This window comes from Ctenopharyngodon idella, chromosome 3, assembly GCF_019924925.1.
Source record: "Ctenopharyngodon idella isolate HZGC_01 chromosome 3, HZGC01, whole genome shotgun sequence".
Lineage (NCBI taxonomy): Eukaryota > Metazoa > Chordata > Actinopteri > Cypriniformes > Xenocyprididae > Ctenopharyngodon > Ctenopharyngodon idella.
The window spans coordinates 25,321,589-25,345,109 of record NC_067222.1 but is presented as its reverse complement, the minus strand read 5'-3'; the positions used below and the strand labels follow the sequence as shown (position 1 = coordinate 25,345,109).

Genomic DNA, 23,521 nt, shown 5'->3' with positions numbered 1-23,521 from the left:
AAAAAAAACAAGCAAGCCCATCCCAGGTAAGAAAAAGTAATGCAAAAGTAATGTAACACATTACTATCCATAAAAAGTAACTAAGTAACTCAATTACACAATATTGTAATGATTAAAAGTAACTTTTCCAAACATACAGTGCATCCGGAAAGTATTCACAGCGCTTCACTTTTTCCACATTTTATGTTACAGCCTTATTCCTAAAGGGATTAAATTAATTATTTTCCTTAAAATTCTACAAACAATACTCCATAATGACAACATGAAAGAAGTTTGTTTGAAATCTTTGCAAATTTATAAAAAAAAAAATAAAAAAAAACTCACATGTACATAAGTATTCACAGCCTTTGCTCAATACTTTGTTGAAGCCCCTTTGGCACCAACTACAGCCTCACGTCTTTTTGAGTATGATGCTACAAGCTTGGCACACCTATTTTTGGGCAGTTTCTCCCATTCTTCTTTGCAGGGCCTTTCAACCTCCATCAGGTTGGATGGGGAGCGTCGGTGCACAGCCATTTTTAGATCTCTCCAGAGATGTTCAATCGGGTTCAAGTCTGGGCTCTGGCTGGGCCACTCAAGGACATTCACAGAGTTGTCCCGTAGCCACTCCTTTGTTATCTTGGCTGTGTGCTTACGGTCATTGTCCTGTTGGAAGATGAACCTTCGCCCCAGTCTGAGGTCCAGAGTGCTCTGGAGCAGGTTTTCATCAAGAATGTCTCTGTACATTGTTGCATTCATCCTTCCCTCAATCCTGACTAGTCTCCCAGTTCCTGCCGCTGAAAAACATCCCCACAGCATGATGCTGCCACCCCCATGCTTCACTATAGTGATGGTATTGGCCAGGTGATGAGCAGTGCCTGGTTTCCTCCAGACATGATGCTTGCTTTTCAGGCCAAAGAGTTCAATTTTTGTTTCATCAGACCAGAGAATTTTGTTTCTCATAGTCTGAGAGTCCTTCAGGTACCTTTTGGCAAACTCCAGGCGGGCTGTCATGTGCCTTTTACTGAGGAGTGGCTTCCGTCTGGCCACTCTACCATACAGGCCTGATTGGTGGAGTGCTGCAGAGATGGTTGTTCTTCTGGAAGGTTCTCCTCTCTCCACAGAGAAATGCTGGAGCTCTGTCAGAGTGACCATCGGGTTCTTGGTCACCTCCCTGACTAAGGCCCTTCTCCCCCAGTCGCTGAGTTTGGCCAGGCGGCTCGCTCTAGGAAGAGTCCTGGTGGTTCCAAACTTCTTCCATTTATGGATGATGTACACTGTGCTCATTGGGACCTTCAATGCTGCAGAAAATTTTCTGTACCCCTCCCCAGATCTGTGCCTCGATACAATGCTGTCTCGGAGGTCTACAGACAATTCCTTGGACTTAATGGCTTGGTTTGTGCTCTGACATGCACTGTTAACTGTGGGACCTTATATAGACAGGTGTGTGCCTTTCCAAATCATGTCCAATCAACTGAGGCCCCGTCCACACTGAGACACGGAGAGTTTAGCTGTATACGCAAAAATTTTGTATCATATAGGCATTTCATCCAAACGGATCCGGCGTTTTCAGAAGGTGAAACCGCTATTTTTTGAAACCGGGTCCCAGAGTGGATAAATCTGAAAACGACGCCCTTTGCGTTTTCGTGCGTACAGCCAATCCGTATATTTTGTGAAACGATGATGTCATTACCCCACGTGTCGACCCTAGTCAGTCACCGCTAACAGCACAAAACAGCAACAACAAAAATAATAGCGTACTAAATGCTTGTGTTCCTGCTGCAGAAGCTACCGAGCCTAAAGCTTTACTAAAGTTTGTATACAGTGCGCAAGGTTTATGCACATGCTCCAAGTCTTATTCTTTGTTTTTAGTGTATCTCTATTGCAGAATTACATTCTTAATTACATGTATTTCTTGAGACGAGAAAAAAAAAAGATCGGATAGGGTAAGCTCTGGCTTCGTGTGGACGTAGCCTGAATTTACCACAGGTAACTCCAATCAAGTTGTAAAAACATCTAAAGTACGATCAGTGGAAACAGGATGCACCTGAGCTCAATTTTGAGTGTCATGGCAAAGGATGTAAATACTTATGTACATGTGATTTTTTCGTTTTTTTATGTTTAATAAATGTGCAAAGATTTCAAACAAACTTCTTTCACATTGTCATTATGGGGTATTGTTTGTAGAATTTTGAGGAAAATAATGAATTTAATCCCTTTTGGAATAAGGCTGTAACATAACAAAATGTGGAAAAGGTGAAGCGCTGTGAATACTTTCCGGATGCACTGTATTATTGTTCTAGGTGTGAACAAGCTTTAACTCTCTTTGGTGCATTAATGAAAGAAGTAGCGATGTTCGATTAGTGAACAAATAATTCTTTTGATGAATATTTTAAATGTTTTAGTTGATCTAATCACAAATTTATTCTGATTATTCACAAATTGAACTGACCATCATCTAGAAAATGACTCAAAGATTTTTCTGGTGCAGTAGTTCTCGGGTTAACAGTTTATCAGAGAATAATGAAATTTCATTCTGTTTCTCATCTAAAATTATTATATGACTTCAGAAAACTTTGTTGTGTGGACCTCTTTTATGATATTTTCATAGTGCTTTTTGCATTTTTGATGCTCAAGTTTGAAGCTCAAGTTTGAAGCTCCATTCCACAATCATTCAGTCATTGTTATTGCATGGAAAAGAGTGATACATTTTTTTAAAAACATCTCAGTTTGTGTTCCATGTTCTTATAAATGATGAGAGAATATGTATTTTTGAATGAATTATTCCTGACAGGTTTGACACCTTATTATTATTATTATTATATAATCAAATAAAATAAAGCTCTAAAGTTTTGTTTATGCCATATTATTTAAACCTGCGATTGAAAACATTACCTGCCAAACCGACAGACTATTTTGTCTATGTTTCAGAACTTGTAAAAAAGGTTATGCTTCATCAGCTTCATAATGCACCTCTGGCATCCACAGGTTATGTAACTCCAGAGGTGAGTGGCTCAGACCACTGATCTAATGGATATTATGACATTCCTCTTTGTTCCCATATGTTTTGAATTCCTGATCCCTTTCCGGAATTTTCCTTGTTACTGCGGCCCTCTGCTGTGGGGAATTGGAGGATGAGATTAGAGATGACATTTCAGAATGAGTTTCAGTTGCACCATAATGTCACAGTATGAGGGAGGGCAGAGAAACTGAGGAAAGGTTCAGAGATTAAACAAACACAGAGCGGCCAATCGTTGCAGTGCGGCTCGTTTCATCATATCAAAGATATACAGTTCCTTTAAGTACCTACAAAAAATGGAGAAAACACTCTCTTAGAAGAAAAGGTTCTATATAGAACCTTAAAGTGTTCTGTCAGCCACATCATACAGAACCTTTAAGGGGTTCCCATTATGGGATCATTTTACACAGCAAAACATCCAGTGTTAAATGAACACTTCCAGTGTCACCCAGTGTTTATATAATCCGGTGTGGATTATATAAACACTGGCAATGTTAATTTAACACTAACAGTGTTCATTTAACACTGGAGGTTTTACTGTGTATGGATTTAGTTTTTTAATTTATTTTAATGATCAATTTTAATAACATTTTATGAATTAAACAGCTCATAAACACTTTATCAGTAGAAAAAATTGAAATAACCCTTTAAACGTGACATATGGAACCTTTTTTTTTTGTCATAAAGTGTTCTTTAAAATTGAACCCCATTGAACTTTTTGTTTTCTAAGTGTGTTTTTTAATAACTAAACATTTTTATAATGAAAAAGCAGTACATTTCAGCATGTCATTTCAACAATTCTATATGCATATCTGTATGTATCTGCGTAATATAATGCATACTGTCATTATATTATGTACATCAATATTATATTATATTGGGAGTGAGCAGAAGTAATGCAGCATTGTTAGAAGGTGAAGACAGAAGGAATGCGAAAAGAAAGGACAGGAAAGAGAATCAGCTGATCTGAAAAACAGCAGTGCGTTCCTCTAATTCCCCTGGGAAACGGGAACTCCAGAGACCAGGGTGGAAGTGTGTGTGTGTGTGCGTGTGTGTGTGTGTGTGCAGGAAGAATGCTAACATGCAGAGGAAAAACACATTAAAACAAGAATTATTGGCAGATGTCAATGTTGTCCTACCTGTGTGTGTGTGTGTGTGTGTGTGTGTGTAGAGGAATGCAGGAACATGCTCTCTTCTTAAACACAGACTGGCATTTCCTGTTTGCATGTTTGAATATTCAGAGTAAAAGGCACATGTTATTGTAATGAAAAGCTAGCTATCAAAAACAACTTTCTTGAGAGTCCGGTAGGATGTCACAGAGTAAAATGCACCATTTTTTTCCATGACAGCACGTACTTCCAAAGCTCCCATCGTGCACAGCCTGCAACTGAGAGATGCGCATAAGAGTGAGTTCATTCTCAATGACAGGCAGAATGAGTTTCATGTCAGAGCAAATTTACTGAAATAAAAATATGTAATATTTTCCAGTTAGTTTTCACTTTCCAACAATTGTTTAAAGCATGCCAGATGCTTCAGGGTAAGAGGAGTTCATGTCTCAACTAATAGTGATGGTAAGTTTGGCATCCAAATGCAGAATCTACTGCATCGTTCTAAAGGAACACTGGCAAAGAGAATCCCACCTTTCAAAGAAAATGATGGATTTTTCTCACAAAGTCATTTCAAGTGGTTACCTCAGCCTTGCAAGGTTATGAAAACTGCAAGGAAGAGCAATATTTCATATTTTCCTGAAACCTTACTGGTTGGAATGTGGAAACTTGATGCCTTAGTCCAATGAAGAATCATTTTGTGCATTTTCTTTTGTTAATCTCAAGAATTTATCATATAAATTTCTAAAAATAACTAAAATCTTGAAAACTTATTACATTACAAAATTAAATCGATTAAACTATTGATATGGCTGGGTTTATCTAATAAATAAATATACACATTTAAAGTACTGAAAGCACAAAGGTTTTTTTTTTTTTTATAGAAATTAATACTTACTCAAGGACACATTATATTGATCAAAAGGGACAGTACACTCTTACATTGTTATTTTTCAAATAAATGCTGTCCACAGTTTTAATAAAAAGCAGCACAACTGTTTTCAACTGATAAGAAATGTTTCTTGAGCACCAATTTATCAGAGTGATTTCTGAAGGATCATGTGACACTGAAAACTGGAGTAATGTTGCTGAAAATTCAGCTTTACAATACATCTTATAGTATATTAAAATAGAAAACAGTTATTTTAAAATGTAATATTTCACAATATTAACATTTTTACTGCATTTTTGATCAAATACATCTAGCCTTAGTGAGCATAAGGGACTTATTTTAAAAACAAAATCTTACCAACCACAAACATTTGAACAGTGTATATAAGAAGTTAAGCAAACAAGATTCTTTATAAGTTTAATACAAAATGATCATTTATTTTCTTCAATATCTTGCCAGGCATGCCAATAATACATATAAGTAGTCCAACTGGACACAAGTGCAAAGGTTTTATAAGCACAACTGGTTAAAAAAAAAAAAATTAATATTACAATTTAATTTTCTCATATTAATCATAAAATACCACAACTGTAGAAAAATACTTTTTTTTTTACATTCTTTTTTTAAAATAAAAAATATACACATTTATCAAAGCCTTTTGTCATGTTGTGCTCAGTTCTTCTCAAAATGCAAACATCTCCCACAACTGTCAGAAACGCACAAATCCCAGAAAACCTTCTGAGAGGCCCTCAGTTATAAGCCCCACTCCATCACTGACGACTTGGAAAATTTACCTCCTGATACCCATGTTGCCCTACCAGACATAATAACATACAGAATATATTATAACAAGGCAAAAATGCCCTTCGAAAACAAAACAACGGTAAAAAGACATTTGTGCAATTATAGCAAACTTGTCATGAATAAGAACAGAAAAAGTGATACAGAAATGGTGTGAGAAACCAAACAAACAGTGGTTGCAGATATGTACGACCATGCCATCTTGAACTACTTAAATGTGCTTGTTGAGAAATTTGACTATACATTTTTTTTTTCCCACCAAAAGTGCTAGAACAAAAGTAGTCTGTGAATCAGTTCTTTAAAATGCAGATGCCACTTCTTAAGCATAATGTCAAATCTACTGTTCTGAAGAAAGCAGCAGCGCCAGTTCTTCATAATATTTCATAAAATGTTGATCCAATGAACAGAGATGGTGAATAAAACATCAGTCGATTCATCAGAGCTTTCCATTTCCTTCCTACAATGCAGCAGGCACTTCCTGCGGAGACTCTGACTTGAGATTTGGACCAAGTACAGACAGCAGAGAAGTTTCAATTCGCTCTCAACATATAAACAGTTCATTGCTGTGCACTGAGGAGTTAAGAACCTTGACCAAGAGCTTAAGTATGCTTTATTAAGGGCTTATAAAATCTCATTTAGATCTGTTGTAGACACACGCGCACACCTCTGTGGTCATAAGGGAGGTTGACTCGCATTCACAGACCCGGACGGCTACGTATCCTACACAAGACAACACAAAGACTTCACATGCACATACAAAGGTGCTGCAAACACCCGAGTAGACCGCCGCTGTCCAGTCCAAACTAGGCTGCACCAGTTCGGTAGAATGAGTCTTTCGGTCGCTAACACACAGGCCCTCTGATTGGGCGATTATGTCCATCGCTTAACAGATGAGCTCTTGTTGTATCTCTGGACGGGATTGGAACGGTTCTGTGAAAATGAAAGTGTCCCGACCTGTCTTCAGCTCTCCCTGACCTGGGAAGGTGGGATACGAAGGGATGACGACAAGTTCTGGGGAAGGGACGGGACTCTCAGGCTCTGATTCGGATTGGCTGGCTTCTTGCTCATCAACAGTGTGGTGATGAGTGTCAACCCTTAACCAGGGATGATTTAAACACTGTTCCACAGTTGCTCGTTTTCTAGAGAGGAAAAAAAGAAAGACAAAAAGTGTTAAACACTACAAATACTTAAAAAATAAAAAGACGATGAAAAAAAATTAAATATAAAAATAAAATGAAATATACAAGCACTTTGTTCACTGAGCAAAAACTGCAGATTTAGCCCTGTGGTGGAAACATATTAAAGAATGTGCTTATTTGTACAATGATTAAAGCACATTGAAGTTCTCATTTGGTTTCTTCATCAGTTCTGCAAATATGGAGGATTCTGTCGTTTAGTTTCCCAGGATTTTTCCTTCCCCAATTACTCACACACCAAGGAATTTTTCCACATAGCTTTAAGCTCTCATTTTTCCCTCTCGTGCTTTCTCAGTGCAGATGATCTACAAGCATTAAGTTTTATGGGGTGCAGATTATGGTCCTGGATCAGAGACTGTGCTACTATCAGTTCCCACAGAGCAGTGATGGCGGCAGGTCTGGACTGCCATTAGTTACACCAACAGACCCAAAAATGCTTTCGCCATTCGTCAGTTGCAGCAAAAGAGCCCGGGGATGTGGGAAACCAGTAAGACTGCAAGGATCATTTCACTGTATATTCTAAACCAAGAGGTCATTATGCTTTAATGAGAGATTGAAGTGTGAGATTACATGTCTGGGGCAGAGCAAACTACATCAATCAGGTTATGCAAGTTTGCCTAAACAAAACTGTGGGACAGTCATTTCACATCCACCCTCACGAACAACAGCCAACTTCCCCTACCTAGGGTTTTTGATGAGCAGTGACTGGATGAAATCCACAGCGAGGTCAGAGATGCCCTGAAAGACGTCCTGCGAGTAGTCCACGTTGACCTGGGAGATGTTCAGGAAAGTCTCCTGCTTTTCTTCTCCTTGAAAAGGTGACTCGCCTGTCAGCATCACGTAAGTCAGTACCCCAATGCTCCTGTAGGGGAAAAGCAGCAACACAGATCAGTATAGAGGATAAACACACTTTCAAATGTGACTTATCACCCGTTTCATCACCAGAGAGTAAACATAAACCTAAAAGTAAATTTAAAAAAAATAAACCACCCCAAGCTGGTCTCCCAGCCTGGTTTTAGATAGATTTTAGGCATTTCTCCAGCTGGTCAGGCTTGGAGACCAGCTTAAAACAGCCAAGACCAGCAAAGTTTGGGCTGGTTTAAGCATGTTTTCTTTAAACCCCGCCCCTTTCTTACAATCAACTGCGAACTTGCGTCACATCTGCCTCCATCCAATCAACAACCAATAAGATAGAACCAGGTCCCGTCCTTTATTTTCTTTTCGATAATCAGTGTCACAATACGGAAGAAAAGATCTGTCTAGCTCATTTACATTGTGACTAAACTAAGGCAAAAATCATTTTTATTTATCTTTACATTCAGATTTTTGCTCATACTTGAAGTTAGATGTTTGTTCTAAATAATTAATGACCAAAAGTAATAGTGATTGCCTCTAATTATCAAAGACAGGAAACTGCATGTTGTTTAAGCAGAGCAGAATGATGCAAAAAATATAGACAATGCGTGCGAGGCGACCACCATTTCCATCCAGTAAATGCGTGTAAATGTTCTAGGGACTGTTCTAAATTATCAATGGATTGTAAAGGGATTGCACACGCTGACTTTGCTGATAAACACTGACGCTTATTGTACTACTAGATTACAGAAATGCTTAATGCAACTTGTATCTGCTTTTATAGGTCCATTTATCTAGATGTCGTCACAACGTTAAATGGCCTTTATATAACATTCATGTGTGTGTCAAATACCACGAACAGATACTCGCACACATGTCTGAACTCTGGACACTCAATAAGTTCAACTTACCACATGTCAGTAGCTGTGCTGATGGGCTCATAGTCCAGGATCTCAGGAGCTGAAGGGAAAAAAAAAACAAAAAAAAAAAAACGTCTCATAACCTTTCACATCACAGCTACACACACAAAAAAAATAATTATTCAGTATCTCAGCGCTCCCATACAAGTGTCAAAAACATCCTGCTCACACACCGTTTCATGTTTGATCTTTCTACAGATTTTCTATTACTGAGGTTTCCTACACAAGCTTTCACTTTACACCTCCTCTTCACTATACGGAGCTGACAAGTCTTCACCTTTACTCTCTATCCGTTTTATTTTGCAGCAGCAGTTATGCTATGCATGGGAGGGTTTGAGGTTTGCAAATGAGAGATGTCCGACTCACCCACATACTCGGGAGTGCCTAGGATCTCCCGTACCTCCGTCACACTGTCCACCCGCCGAGATAAACCGAAATCGACAATACGGATGTCACCCAGAGGCTGAGCGCTCGTCAACAGGATGTTCTGAGGCTGGAGAAGACAAGAGTGTGAGAGAAAGGAAACACTGAATTACACTTCAGACAGGAAGAAAAAAAGAAAAAAAAAAAAAAAAGCCATAAGAAAAATGACTGGCACTAATCTTTCATTTAATTGCTATTAAAATTAATCTAATAGCTACATGTGAACAGTACCCTTCTTTAACGCCCCATTAATACAATTTATCAAACCGTTTCAACCTTAAGCACACACCCAATAAGTTCACTAAAATCAGACAAAGAGTTTAATTCAGTCTAACATCCCGAGGCACAAAACTAGCAGGTGTGATGCCAGATTAGAGCCATTCAAAGCTTTTAGTCACCAGAATGGGCATACTTGATGAAATTAATTTTGAACCAGTGTGTGCCATCATTACAACAGAGTGTGTTTAAACAGGTCTGGTTAGTCATCTTAAAAAAAGTAATTTAGTCACATTACTGATGTTATCTAACATTTTCGCTGACCTCCACCTGATGTTATTACGCAATAAATGTTAAACCAAAAAAAATAAATAATAAATAAATAAAAATCCAGGGTGTGCTCCTGTAGCACAAAACAGAATACAATTTGTACATTATACAGCAAGTTAATTAATTACTGTGGACATTAATACATTTGAATTAACACACCTTCAAATGACAATAAATGGGCAGCAATCACATTTTAGACCTCAAGTAAGGCAGTCTATGTCATTCAAGACACGAACATGCACATAGTACAATTCCCAACACTCACCTTAAGGTCTAAATGAACTACGTTGTTTTGATGGAGACAGGCCACGCCCATCAGAATCTGCCTGGCCAATCGGATGACGTCTTTCTCTGTGAAGGCCTCGTCGTTATCGGCAACACACTGGTTAAAAATTTCACCTCCGGCAGCACTGAAAGACAGAAAGAGCACGAGTGCGTTACAATTTAGATCTCAAATATTACGTTCTCACATGTAACATGCCCTGATTGATGATTCCAGTTGTTTTACCTCGAAAAAAAGAAATCCTATTAAATACATCTATGGTTAGAGACATCCTAAAAACATGACGGTGCGGTGTGATCTCATATCAGGCATCTAACTAAGCAGGTGTGATGCCAAAAAAAAAAAAAAAAAAAAAAAAACCTCATTAAAAAAAAAAAATAAATAATAATAAAAATACACAGGTTACATAGGTACACCACCCACAGAGTGGTTTGAATTATGCCAGGTGTTTGTGCTCATTTCTACACATTATAATTGGGCCTCTCCAACAAGATTGCTAATTATTAAATTAGAGGAGACTTTTGGGTAATGGCTGAGGGGGGTGGAACTTCATCTTGCATAACCGTGGCGAGGGTTACCATGACCATGAGGATGAGGATTTGCAGGCGGATACTCCTTTGGGCAATGAAAGACTGGGAAAATCAGGACCATGTGTAGTGAATTTCAGGCCGCACACAAATGCTCTCCCCCATAGACACTCATGTACATGCTTTTCATCTACAGTGGAGAGTCTGTATGTATTTGTGTGTGTAGTGTCTATTACATAACAGTTGAATCCAGCTGTATAAATAGGGGATTCTAGGTATCGCTAATCAGATGAGCCACTGGAGGCTTATAAAGTAAGGACACTGGGATATTGGGAACCTTTCAGCCCCCTTTAATCAAACACATCACAACAACTCAAGCTCTTCACTCTAATGGAATAAACCCTCCACTCTCAATTCCCCGAAGTCACCATCTTCTAACGTAACATCAGCAAAACATAACCCAAAGAGGTCTGTTAATGCTCAGACATGTGCAGGGTCAAATCCTCACAGCCTTTCATGGACACAAAAAAAAAAAAAAAAAAACCAAAAAAAAAAAACCCACACGTTTTGGTTTCGTTGTGCGTGCGAGACTGAAAATTTGAAGCATCTATAAAGTGGTTCCGTGGACTGACTTAGATTTATGACTGACTCAAGAAGAGCAGTGGTTGCGTAAATCGCACGCTTACAAGCTGGTGATGTTGACGTCCCATGTTCATCCACTTCACCTGATCAAACTACTGCTGCTCTGGTAATCCAGACGATGAAAACCAAAACCGAACGCTTGATAGATGAATTTCAAGTTTACTTAGTGGATTTAAGCCATGAGAATGTGGAGCAAAGGCAAAGATTTGTTGCTCAAATAAACTTCATTTTCTGGAACAGAAAGTGGGGACAAAAATATGCTCATCCGCTACAAAGACCACCAAGAGCGCAGTTCCCTTTTTATGAGAAGATGAGAACCTTGCGCCTTGCAAAAGATGAGAAGAATGCTCTCCAAAGGCAATTTATCTGAAGACAAGTAACTAAGAAACATATTTGTAGTAAATAGTGATTCACTTCCATGATTTAGGATGGCTTGCATACATACCTATGCACCAACCAAATGGAAACAAACTCGATAAACAAATTCCGGTCCAAAAGCTCTAGTGAGAAAGCTCCTTTAGTTTAGTAACAGGGATATAAACAAAATTATTAGCACCAATACCAGATACACCATAAATTAAGGGGTTTTAAGGTTGATATCCCTTGATAATCCCTTAATTCATGGAGTATCAGGTATTGGTGCTAATAATTATGATTGTTTTGGAACATCAGAAAATTCATACAGCAAATGAAACATGTGCTCAATGTCTTAAAAAAAAAAAAAAAAAAAAAAAAAAGTCCAAGTTGCTCAAAATCTGTCTTAAAAAGCAAAAACTGTCAAATTTCCATAAGTGCCAGAGGTCTTGTCTCTCTGGATTTATTGTAGGGGGATTAACAATAGGCTGAACCAGAGGCAGTTGGACACTGTACATCTGCATCTGTCAAAAGGACTTAAGCTGCCACTGAATGGTCCATTTCAGACTTCTGAGGGTGTTTGATCAAGCAGGTGATAAAAATGAACACTTGCAACAAAGACACTTACATGAGCTTTCCTAGAAAGATAAATGTCAAACTCCGGAGCAAGGGAGGGCCTCATTTCATTTAAGGAATGAAAAACAGATTACCACAGATAGAGTAACTCAACTAATGTTTCATATTTTCCAAGGACCATCACTTGTGTGTGATAAACTGTGCTGTGGTGTTGTGGATGGTTGATAGCGTGTTCTTATGCCTCAAAATAAGAAGACATCACCTAAAGTCTCTCTTCTGGTCACTAGATCCTTCAGTGTGTAAATGTAGACTGCTTAAAAGTACAAACAATAGTTAAAACAAGAAGGATCTATAAACACTGCATTATATCCTCTTCCTGGCTGCTCAACTTATAGTTAGGCCTGTTACTTGATCTGACCCATTTTAATTCACCAGCCAATCCCAAAAACATCCTAAAATAATCCCAATTTACACCTAAAACACATAACATGTGGCTTTAGTAAAAGCAGTGGCTACTGCGATTATGTAAGAGTCGATGCTGGTGTTTGTCTGGGGTGTCTGTATGTTTGGTAAATGTAATTATGACCTTTTTATTTTCAGTCTTACGATAGCTTGGGTTTTAACTTTAAATGGCAGAGAATTTGGTTTGTTTTCTGACAACAGAGGATGTGGCGATATATTGCACATGCAAGCGCGAGTAAGTCGCAGCTCTGCTTTTAGAAGAAAAGCCACAGGAAATGGAAATTGAAGCGTCTCTTTCTGTCTGTGTCTCTTCGGTTTAACTGGTTTCTACTGCTAAACCTTCCCACATAAAGTTTAAGGATTTAACGAACAACAGAAAACAAGAGCAAAAACAATTAGAGGCATTACTCCCTACCAAACCAGACATACTGTTCTAACACACACATGCAAATTTGCAAAACAAACAAAAAAGTCGGGATTTTTTTTATTACAATATTTTATAATTACATATATTTCTATTTGAATAAATTATTATATAAACAGGATTTATATATTTATTTATTTATAATACTATAATAGATAATATAATATAGGCCTTTATATAATGTGTAAACAGATCAACCAGACCATGACTTCACACAGATCTTAACTGAACCTGCACAACAATTAACAAAAGACAAGAAGCGTTACCTTCCTTATAAGGTAAACTTACTCCACTAGTTCTCTGCAAGCATACCAATGTGCGTGCTTACATGTGACAGATTGACATACAGCTGTCTCTACAGAGGAAGTGGCTTAGCGGTGTGGAGCAAGTGGGCTGAATATTTTTTGTGGCAAGTTACCTTTGAGACAGAGAGCAGATGCAATCTACCAATTCTCAAAACCTCCGTCATTCAACCAGTCAGCATCCTGCCTCGCCATACAGACTGACGCACACGACACGTTTAAAAAAAAAAAAAAAAAAACAGGCTGTTGATATTATGCAGAATTTGCAGTAACAGACAGTAGGGGGAAAAAACCATGAAATTCCTTCAACAGATTAAGGGAAAAAAAAAAAAAAAAAAAAAAAAAAAAAAAGGAGATTCAACTGATAGATACACAGAGCTTACGAAAAAGCATTTAAAACTTAACGACCTGTCATTTCCTCCTCATTAGTGACTTATCAGCTACTGTGTTACTGGAAAAACTAAAAATAGTGTGATTACACTTCAGCTGACAATATACAGTAAGCCATTTTCTCAAATATGTGGTGAATTCCTAAACGTTAATAATTCATTTGGGAAGAAAAAAAAAAAAAAAAAAAAATGTTATTCGAAACCCATATTAAAGGGTTAGTTTACCCAAAAATGAAAATTATGTCATTATTACTCACCCTCATGTCGTTCCACACCCGTAAGACCTTCGTTTATCTTCAGAACACAAATTAAGATATTTTTGATAAAATCCGATGGCTCAGTGAGGCCTCCATTGCCAGCAATAACACTCCCTTTTTCAATGCCCAGAAAGCTACTAAAAACATATTTAAAACAGTTCATGTGACTACAGTTGTTCAACCTTTATATTATAAAGTGACGAGAATACTTTTTATGCATCAAAAATAACAAAATAGCGACTTTATTCAACAATATCTAGTGATGGGTGATTTCAAAACACTGCTTCATGAAGCTTTGAAGCTTTACGAATCTTTTGTTTTGAATCAGTGGTTCGGAACGTGTTTCAAACTGCCAAAGTCACGTGATCTATTGAAGTTTCAAAACACTTATGACGTAACAAAGCCTCGTTTACTGAAATCACGTGATTTTGGTGCTCTAAACCACTGATTCGAAACAAAAGATTCGTAAAGCTTCGAAGCTTCATGAAGCAGTGTTTTGAAATCGCCCATCACTAGATATTGTTGAATAAAGCCGGTATTTTGTTATTTTTGCCACACAAAGTATTTATAATATAAAGGTTGAACCACTGTAGTCACATGAACTGTTTTAAATATGTTTTTAGTAGCTTTCTGGTCATTGAAAAAGGTGATGGTGATTGCTGGTGATGCAGGCCTCACTGAGCCATTGGATTTCATCAAAAATATCTTAATTTGTGTTCTGAAGATGAACGAAGGTCTTAAGGCTGATTTACACTTCTGCGTCTGACCTACGCCGGAGCCTCTGCGCCATAGGCTATGCGTCTTTTTTCATTTATACTTCTGCGACGTTGTCCGCGTCGACATGCATGCAGACCACTAGTAGGCAGTGTCCACGGTCATGTTGAGTATCAAGGCAAAAGTCGAAGAAGAAGCAGCTTGTCATGTACGTTGTCAGAAAAGCTTACAAATAGAAACGGCAGAGAAGCGACAAATAGGTAATGACTTTTGTTGCAGTTTGACTGCATGTGTCCCCTGAAACGCTCGCTCTTCTCCGAGTGTTCCGTGCCAGTTTTTTGACCTGAGGGAGGGGTTCTAGCAGACCAATCACAGCGCTTGCGGTCCGCGTAGAATTGACGCGTTGTTACATTTTCGAAGAGGTGCACGTCAGGCTACGTGTGGTACAAACAGCCTACGCCGTACACTCGACACAGAAGTATAAATCAACCTTTACGGGTGTGGAATGACATGAGGGTGAGTAATTAATGACAGAATTTTCATTTTTGGGTGAACTAACCCTTTAAGTCTATTTTTACACAAAAGCAAAAATTTAGAAGAACGCGCTGGTTGCTCTTTTCCATTTAAATTACAATAAATGAAGATTAAGCTTTAAAAACTTCATTTTGTGTTCCACAATGAAAGCCATAAGGGTTTGGAGCAATGTAAGGCAGAGTAAATTATGACTTTTTATTTTTGGCTAAAGTAATCCTGTAGATTAGTAATGCAGTGAATTTAGGTCATCAATGCTTTAAATTAAAAGCTGCGAAACTCGCATAGCTTGACATTTATTGGTCAGGCCTGCTAAACTTCAGCAGAAAATGACAAGGCAAAGGAAACCGCTTTTGTCTTATTTTGGCAGTTGCAGCATGGTCAGAAAAAGTGCACTTGCTTTGGGGTGCTTTCTGAGAAGCATTCAGAATTGACATTTCACGAGAGGCGAACAAAACACCAACCACATTCTCACTTGGGAAATTATACATGCGTTTCTTTTTGGTTATTGTAATGGAACATTCAGCTCACTCAGTTAAAAGAACAACTAGTTCAGTGTGGCCTGCGGTACAGAAAGGTACAGACAAACACAAGCTCCAAATATAAGTGATTTCAAACAACTAAGTTATGAAAAATTCCTGTTTTGATTTGCCCGCTGTGCCATTTCTTTGTGCCTGTAATTCTAATCTTCAAAAGCCGGTGACTTGGAATAACAAAATTACGGTGCGCAACATCCAAGTCATCATAAAACACTCCGCATTATGCTTAGCTTTCATGGTCAGGGCATGTCATTACATAATTGCGAGTGTGTCTTACCACTCTAATACGAGGATGATCTCCGTGGTAGTCTCGTAGACCTCGTGCAGTGCCACCACATAGGGATTCGCCTCAGCTGACTCCAGCACCGCGATCTCGTTCAGAATGTCGCTGCGGCAGTCCTGACCCTTTCGCCTTTTCCTCAGAAACTTAGCAGCATGCTCCTTGCCAGTAGTTTTCTCCACACACTTCTTCACTACTGCAAACTTGCCCCTGCGTGCACACAAACATACACACAAGAGTGATTAAATAAACTGTGTGGGGAATGTTTAGGGGATGAGAATGAGGAAATCAAAATATAAACACTTTGAATAATGACATTCACGTTGTTCTATTAAACATTACAAACAACTTTTATTACACAGCTCTCCAGAATAATCTGTTCTGATTAGGCATTCTGCGGTATATTCATAAAAATAAATAAATAAACAGTAAAAAAAAATAAAACAATTTCACATTTGTATATTTAATATTCATATTATATTTAATTGCATTAATATAATTTATAAAATTTATTTTAATTGTATTTAATTTTATTAAAATAAATTTAATAAAAATAAAAAAGGTAACAAAACATTTAGTTTAATAAATTTAAAAATATTAAATATAAAAGTATATAATAATTTGAGTTTCTTCATTCATTAAATATCAGAGGGTACTAAACTTGTAAAACTGGTTCATAAAGTTAACATGGTGATAAAGACGTGGTTGCAGAGTGTTGCAGACTGATAAGCCAACTGATCTGTTATTTTTAAAAAATGCTTCATCTTTGACACACAGAATGAGTTAGTCATCAATCCCCTTTTACAAGGAAGTCTTCAACAAAAATGAAAAATGATTTTCAATTGCATAATGTTAATGTGCAAGTCATAGGCACATACTTTTACGATGCTTTCTTTTAGCATGTTTTTTGGTCTTTTTTGGAGCTTAACAGCTGTGGTCAAAAAGCTGCAAGATAGAAGATTCTTCCTTTTCTATTGAAAAATAACAGCATAAAGGTTTAAAACAAGATAAGGGAGCAACAAATAAGTGATTCCTATCATTTATGTCTACATGCAAAGAAAAACTTTATTATTTCATTATTAGGCTTATGATGTAATGATGATGTTGACACCTACTATGATGAAATTTGAACATCCTTGTATTCTTTCTTAACCCGTCAATTTGACAGTTTTCATGATCATTCCCTCCCTCTCTTCTTCGTTTTCAATGAGAGCCTGACACCTAAATGATAAGACTGACAGTTGGAGCCATCCGAGGCTGCTCACACATACACAGGCTCATTCACACTGATTTCCTGCTGCCTCCCTCATCTGACCTCCCAACGCCTCATTTATCAGTCAAAAGACACACGGGGCGCTGCACACACAGAAAGAACAGGCCTGTCAGCGTAGGCATTCTCTTGTTTGACTGCGAGAGGGACAAATGGCTCTTAACCACACCTCCTCTTCAGGCCATATCATAAAGAAACACCAGTTTGTGTGTGCGGTAGGGACCCTAACAGACAGACCACCCACTTTTCCAACACTCCTCTATTGAGAGTCAATGGTGTCCACTCCTGCCACCGTCTAGTTCAGCCAATGACCAAACATGGCACTTACAAACAAAATACAGCCCCCGGGTGACCTCTCCTCTGTCCACTGCTTGTCTCTTCCCATCTACATCTCCATTAACACCCTACTTAAAAGTTTGACACGAACACACTAAAACACAGGGGGAAAATAAAAGATTTAGGACTGAGCTTCCAGTTATCATCTCTAAGACCTAATGAAATGGCCAAGCGTTCCTTCCTGTGTTGACATGCTGTTGAACAAAGTAGGGAAGGACTTATGAAGGGGTTAACCCTCTAAAATACACTAAAATTAATAGGGGAAAAACTAAAATGTGTTTCCGCCATGAAATAAAAATAAAAAAGGTAATTGGGACTTTTTAAATCTCACAATTCTGACTTTTTTCCCGCTTGCAATCGCGATATAAACTCACAATTGAGTTATAAAGTCAGAATTGCAATTTAATATACTTTATATTATGCAATTCTGACTTTCTCAGAATTGAGAGATAAACTCACAATTATGAGTTATAAAGTCAGAATTGCATGATATAAAGTATATATCGAGCAACTCTACCTTTATAAGACGCAATTGCGAGTTTAAATCTCTCAATTCTGAGGAAAAAAAAGTCAGAATTGTGAGAAGTTGCAATTACCTTTTTAAATTTTTATTTAGTGGCAGAAACAAGCTTCCATATAAATGAACTAAATCAAAACTAAAATATGCGCATAAATTAAATAAATGACAAACAAACAGGCAGGGAGCACACTGTTGTAGATTCATAAAATGCAATATATTGGCCAACTTTTCTATAAGAAAAAAAAAAAAAAAAAAAAAAAAAAAAAGAAGACTTTTAATATCTATATCTACTAAATACACATTATATTGTTGTGGCCACAGAACATTAACTTTAATTTCATGGGGTGTTTAAATGCTTTTGTTGTTTGGTCTTGGTGTTAACAATCCCCATGATTGTAGACCTCTTAAAATCCTCTGAAAATTTCCAAGGATACAAGCCAAAATGCATTCATTGCCAGCGTTGGAGTGGTTTTCCCGCTAAACTTGAGTGTGGTTGGCAGGGTCGAGGTGAAGCGAGCACGTTCCAGTGTCTGAGCTCTCTATGGACTCAAAACACAGTCAGAATACATAGTTCACATGGAGTACAAGAACCGCATGTGATGATGCCAACTCTCAGAACAACCCTGATGTTCAGCACGTGAGGAAATTGTGAACAAAAAAAAAAAAAAAAATTGTTTTGAAAGGTGCAGACATTAAATAGTGTACACATTTCTGAATTGCAAAAACAACCAAAAAAGCGTTAGATTGAGAGGTGACAAGGTCAAAGGGCATCGCATAGCTGCCATAATTCTGCCAAGCTCACATTTCTCATGCCCTCTTTCTCAGAGGGGTGTAAAAGAGCAGATTTGAAGGGTCAGACGGACTCCAAAGTGTTGGGAGTTATCAAACTATAAAAATAAAAAAAATAAATATTATATATATATATATATAAAAAAAAAAAAAAAAAAGAAGAAATCGAATAAACTATTTAAAACAAAAAAAAACATTTTTGCGGTTTTACCCCTCACAATTAAATAACTTTGTTCAACACTCCACAAAGCAAAGATGAATGAGAACCAGTAAATTTCCCACAACACTTTGAAACATCTGTTTTTTTTCTACTTCTGAATGCAGTCAGTCATCTAAAACGACGGCTCTCGAACATTCATTTTTAAAGATGACCCAGATACTGTGGTGGTTAAACTTCCTGTGTAAAAATCACACCGTCTTCTTTCACTGTCTATCTGCCTCCATCTCTCAGTTTCATTCTCATGCCCAGATGGTAGAAACATGTCTACTTTGAGGGTCAAAGAATGTATAAACATTTAAAAACCAAGAGCATGCACGTGTGCATGAAGACACAAACACAAGACCATTTAGACACTAAGATATACAATCTCAATCCAATATTAAAGGGAAATCGTACAACCCCATTATTAAGTGAAAGACTGCAACACATGCACAGCTGGCCTGTCTGCTACTGGTATGGCAGAAGGCTCAGTCAGCATCCCAGAATTCTGCAGTAGAACATTCCTCACTTCAGACCACCTCGGATAGAGGATCACTAAATTCTCAACTGAACTCATGAGCTTTATTGGCTTCCTGAGGATAAAAAGTGCAGATTACCAAAACAGCCACACAGCAAGAGAAAAAAAAAAAAAAAAGTGTTGAGTTTCACGAAAAAGAAAAAAAAAAAAGGCTGAAAACATGAATGAAGTCAACGGAAAGCTTCTGAAAAAATGCTAGGACAGATGATGCTGTATATGAAGGTGTCTGTGGATGTAGTTCCTCAAATGGATTATATTTTGGTGCATGATCTGAGATGGGATTTTGAAGGTTGGGGTTAAAGCCATTTTTGGATACTCTGGGGGAGCTCCAAAGATGATATGCTTAAAAATACCGTCTAATCTCACCGAATTGGGACACAACCCATAAGAACTTTAATAAACTGGGACATCCACTACCCACAAGTAACCGGCAGATATTCAAGTGGAACGGACACAAGTTTATTTGGTAGATTTCAGCATTTCACATTTTGTTTTTTCACACTGTCCATTTCCACACCAGTGACGACTTTTGGTAATCAAAACATTAATGAGAACAAGTACTATTGTTATAAATCAGAATAATTCAAAAATATGGGGCAGAAAATGAAAGGAAATGGAAACTGACCTAAACACGACTGATAACTAAACTGATCTTCCATCAAATAAACACACAAGTTGTCTGGGAATAAACTTTGGATTTGATCTAGCTGAATAATACGGAAATTGCTGTTGGTGCTTTGTATCAAATGAATGGAGTGCTGACAACAGGGCCAGATGGTTTGGCCATTCAGCAAGACGAGTGCGTTCAGCCTCACACACATACACAAGGAAGGTACATTCTACAGTCTACATTCTAACTCCATCGACTCCAGTGGGATGAGTGGAAGTGTGCACATACTAAAAGAAAAATCTAGGCCAACAGATGTGTTATGGTCATCGGGAGAGCTAAAGAATGAATTTAAAAGCTGACCTATCACTAAAAAAAGATTTTCGTTTAAACTCAGAGAAAATCACAAGACAAGCTGAGCTCAGTGTAAATATCTTTGCTGCAAAGCTACTGTCACATGTTTACATGAAAGCAACATATGTCAATATATGATAAAGAGAAAGATGTGAAGGGATGAAATCAGATTAGGTTACGCTGAAGGAATGCAAGATATTTGTGTGACCGCTGCCTCCTGCCTACCTAATCTCAACATCAATATCCACCAACATCTGCATTCCTCCAATGCTCATTCAATTCACCACTACGGTAAGCAAATCAGATAGACTGCATTATTTAAAAAAAAGCCTTTGAGATTTGCCTTGTGACTCACGCATGTGGCGTTTTTGGGCACTTTAATTATAGGAAAAACTTGGGATTTACTCATGCCTTAGAATCCTCACATCTTGTGTAGTGTGGGGCAAAAATAAAAGAGAGAACCAAATACCAACTGAATCCAGTCCAAATCGAGACATTTTACAACCCAATCCACAAATTACCCATCAAATTGGGTTAAATGATGTGGAATGGCAATGAGAATTAAAAATCCAGAAATTTGGAAAAAGTTCACCTAAAGGCAGCAGTAACAGACCATGCAACTGTCAACAAGCACAGCATGAATGTTTAACTCTAAATGAACACATCTGTCCAAGAGAAAACAAGTTTGAGTGGTCAAACGATACCATCTTGTCTATAATTAGTCAGCGGAGCGTTAGAGAACAATGTCACGGCAAGCAGCGCTATATCCATCACGCATGAGCCCTGCGCGGCTCTGAATTAACATGTTTCAAATTCTTCGTTTACTTGAGAAAATACACTGAAAGGATCTAAGTCTTTATACTCAGGCATGAGGGGCGCCCCTGGGAAATGCCAATAAGAATGTTAGGTGGTCCAGAGTTCACTTTTGAATCATGACAGTGAACCAAATGTTTTGAATCCATTCACTAAATGAATCGGTATGATTCATTCAGTGTCCCTTTTCTACGTGTTACCAGTAGGTGGCGACAAGCCAATTTGTGTGTAATTATCGAGTCATTGAATCTTTTAATCAACCTATTCGTTCATGACCGAAATGAGTCTGACTAAAACAAACATCATAAACTTTTCCCTCACAAATGACAACAATGAGATGTCAGTTTTTCAACTACCATGCATGGCATCAAGCTATACTGTAATTATAAAATTTCAAAACACGACTCGCTCAGTAACAATAATGATTTGCGTTATAATCAGTTTTTGCAGAGAGGAAAAGCCAGTAAAGCAGTTATGGGCTTCACAAAACTTGGTGAAAGAAAATATGCATAAACGACAACGATTCGTTTAGGAAAAACAATAGCCTACTAATTCACCTGATTGCATCACCTGCAAGGGAACGAAGCGAATTAGAACGGTCCCTTATTAATAAACACAAATGCGCGATACACATTTGGTTTATTGTATCTATGTAGTTCGTTTGCAGTATTGACAAGCTACAATAAGGGCTAAAATGCATCCAGCTGATCCTCAGATTACACGTGCGGGAGCCAAACAAATCTCTTTGGCTTCCAGCGGGCGGTGATTCACTCCCCCAATTAAATCTCACACCGGTTCCCAAGTTTGTAAAACTGCCTGCGGGCATATGACTACATGTCTTGTGCATATTTTGACAATTTAAACGCACTAATTTGTTCATACGGCAGATAATCTACAGTGTTTTTACCTGCCAAGCTCTCTGCCGACCAGGTCATAGTTGTTCTTGAAGGGGTCGTTCCTTATCCGCGTGCGAATCTTTGTGACCACTCCGTTCCTGTTCATCATTGTGTTGTCTGCCGTTACAGTCCTGCTGCGGGATAGTGCCTTGCGTTCTCTGAAGTACTGAGTAGAAATATAAAAGTTCAGTCCATCAGGTCAATATCATAGAGCGCTATTCAAGCCGATTGCGATGGGGGAAAATGATGATGCTTAGAGAAATTAACTGTTGCAGAGGCAAAATTTTAAAAGCGAAATATTCCCTTGCAACCACAAGTTTATCACAGCGTTCGACGTGGTGCAAATGTTGTAAAACTACAGTATGGTTTCCAAGAAACTCACAGAACTTGTTGAGAACCGCAACAGATCACCCGTACACCTACGTCCAAGCAGCGGTAACTCAGTTTGAGAATGCGGACAAACATTACCAAGCACAAGGCTCATCGCAAACCCCGCCCTTAAAGAGGCGGCCAATGAGAGCGTAGAATTTGTGAAATGACATGGTAATTCATAGACAAATTTGTATCTTGGCAATTCAGTTTATAGGCTCCAGTTTAGAAAGCGAATTCAAATGTGCAGCCCTCTGAAATCATCAGATAAACGAAAAAGTACCTCAAAACACACACATACAAACAACAACTTTGTACTACATTCAAAGCACGAATCTGGAAAATACTACATAGACTACATACAAAATAAATGCGGCCATTTAGCAAAACACATATATGGAAAATACATTAATATGTATGTATTTAGAATATTTTAGTTTATTATTTTTTCCAGATAAACATATTTCGGCATAAAAATAAAAAAATGGGCCTAGCTTTATTTATTTTGTAATATATTTTGACATTTAACGGTTGGTTTCAACAACATATGGAAAACATATTTCTTTTATATCACTTTTTTATTATATTTACAACAAATAGTAGGCCTAATATGATTCAAATATATTTTGGCCCCAGATTTATTTAGCCAATTTATTGCTACGTGAGAAAATTAGCACTAAAAAATATTTTGTCCCTCATCTGTCATGGCGCACTTTAAAAAAAAAAAAAAAAAAAAACTTTCTTTTCAACTCGAAGTTTGTTGATTCCCTTGTTGTCACATGGCAACCAAACAGACCGTGCCCTACCTTGACT

At 37.8% G+C, this 23,521-nt stretch overlaps 1 protein-coding gene across 1 annotated transcript; it reads right to left on the bottom strand.

Annotated features, from left to right (window-relative positions):
- Positions 1–5,401: 5,401 nt before the first annotated feature.
- stk17al (serine/threonine kinase 17a like) lies at positions 5,402–22,865 on the bottom strand. The gene is made up of 8 exons (XM_051887994.1): positions 22,722–22,865; positions 22,351–22,505; positions 16,015–16,227; positions 10,003–10,147; positions 9,135–9,261; positions 8,760–8,808; positions 7,676–7,855; positions 5,402–6,936 (listed from the first exon to the last, which is right to left on the bottom strand). The coding sequence occupies exons 1-8, from the start codon at positions 22,821–22,823 to the stop codon at positions 6,681–6,683; spliced, it is 1,227 nt and encodes a 408-aa protein (XP_051743954.1). The 5' UTR covers positions 22,824–22,865; the 3' UTR covers positions 5,402–6,680.
- Between the last annotated feature and the right edge of the window lie 656 nt (positions 22,866–23,521).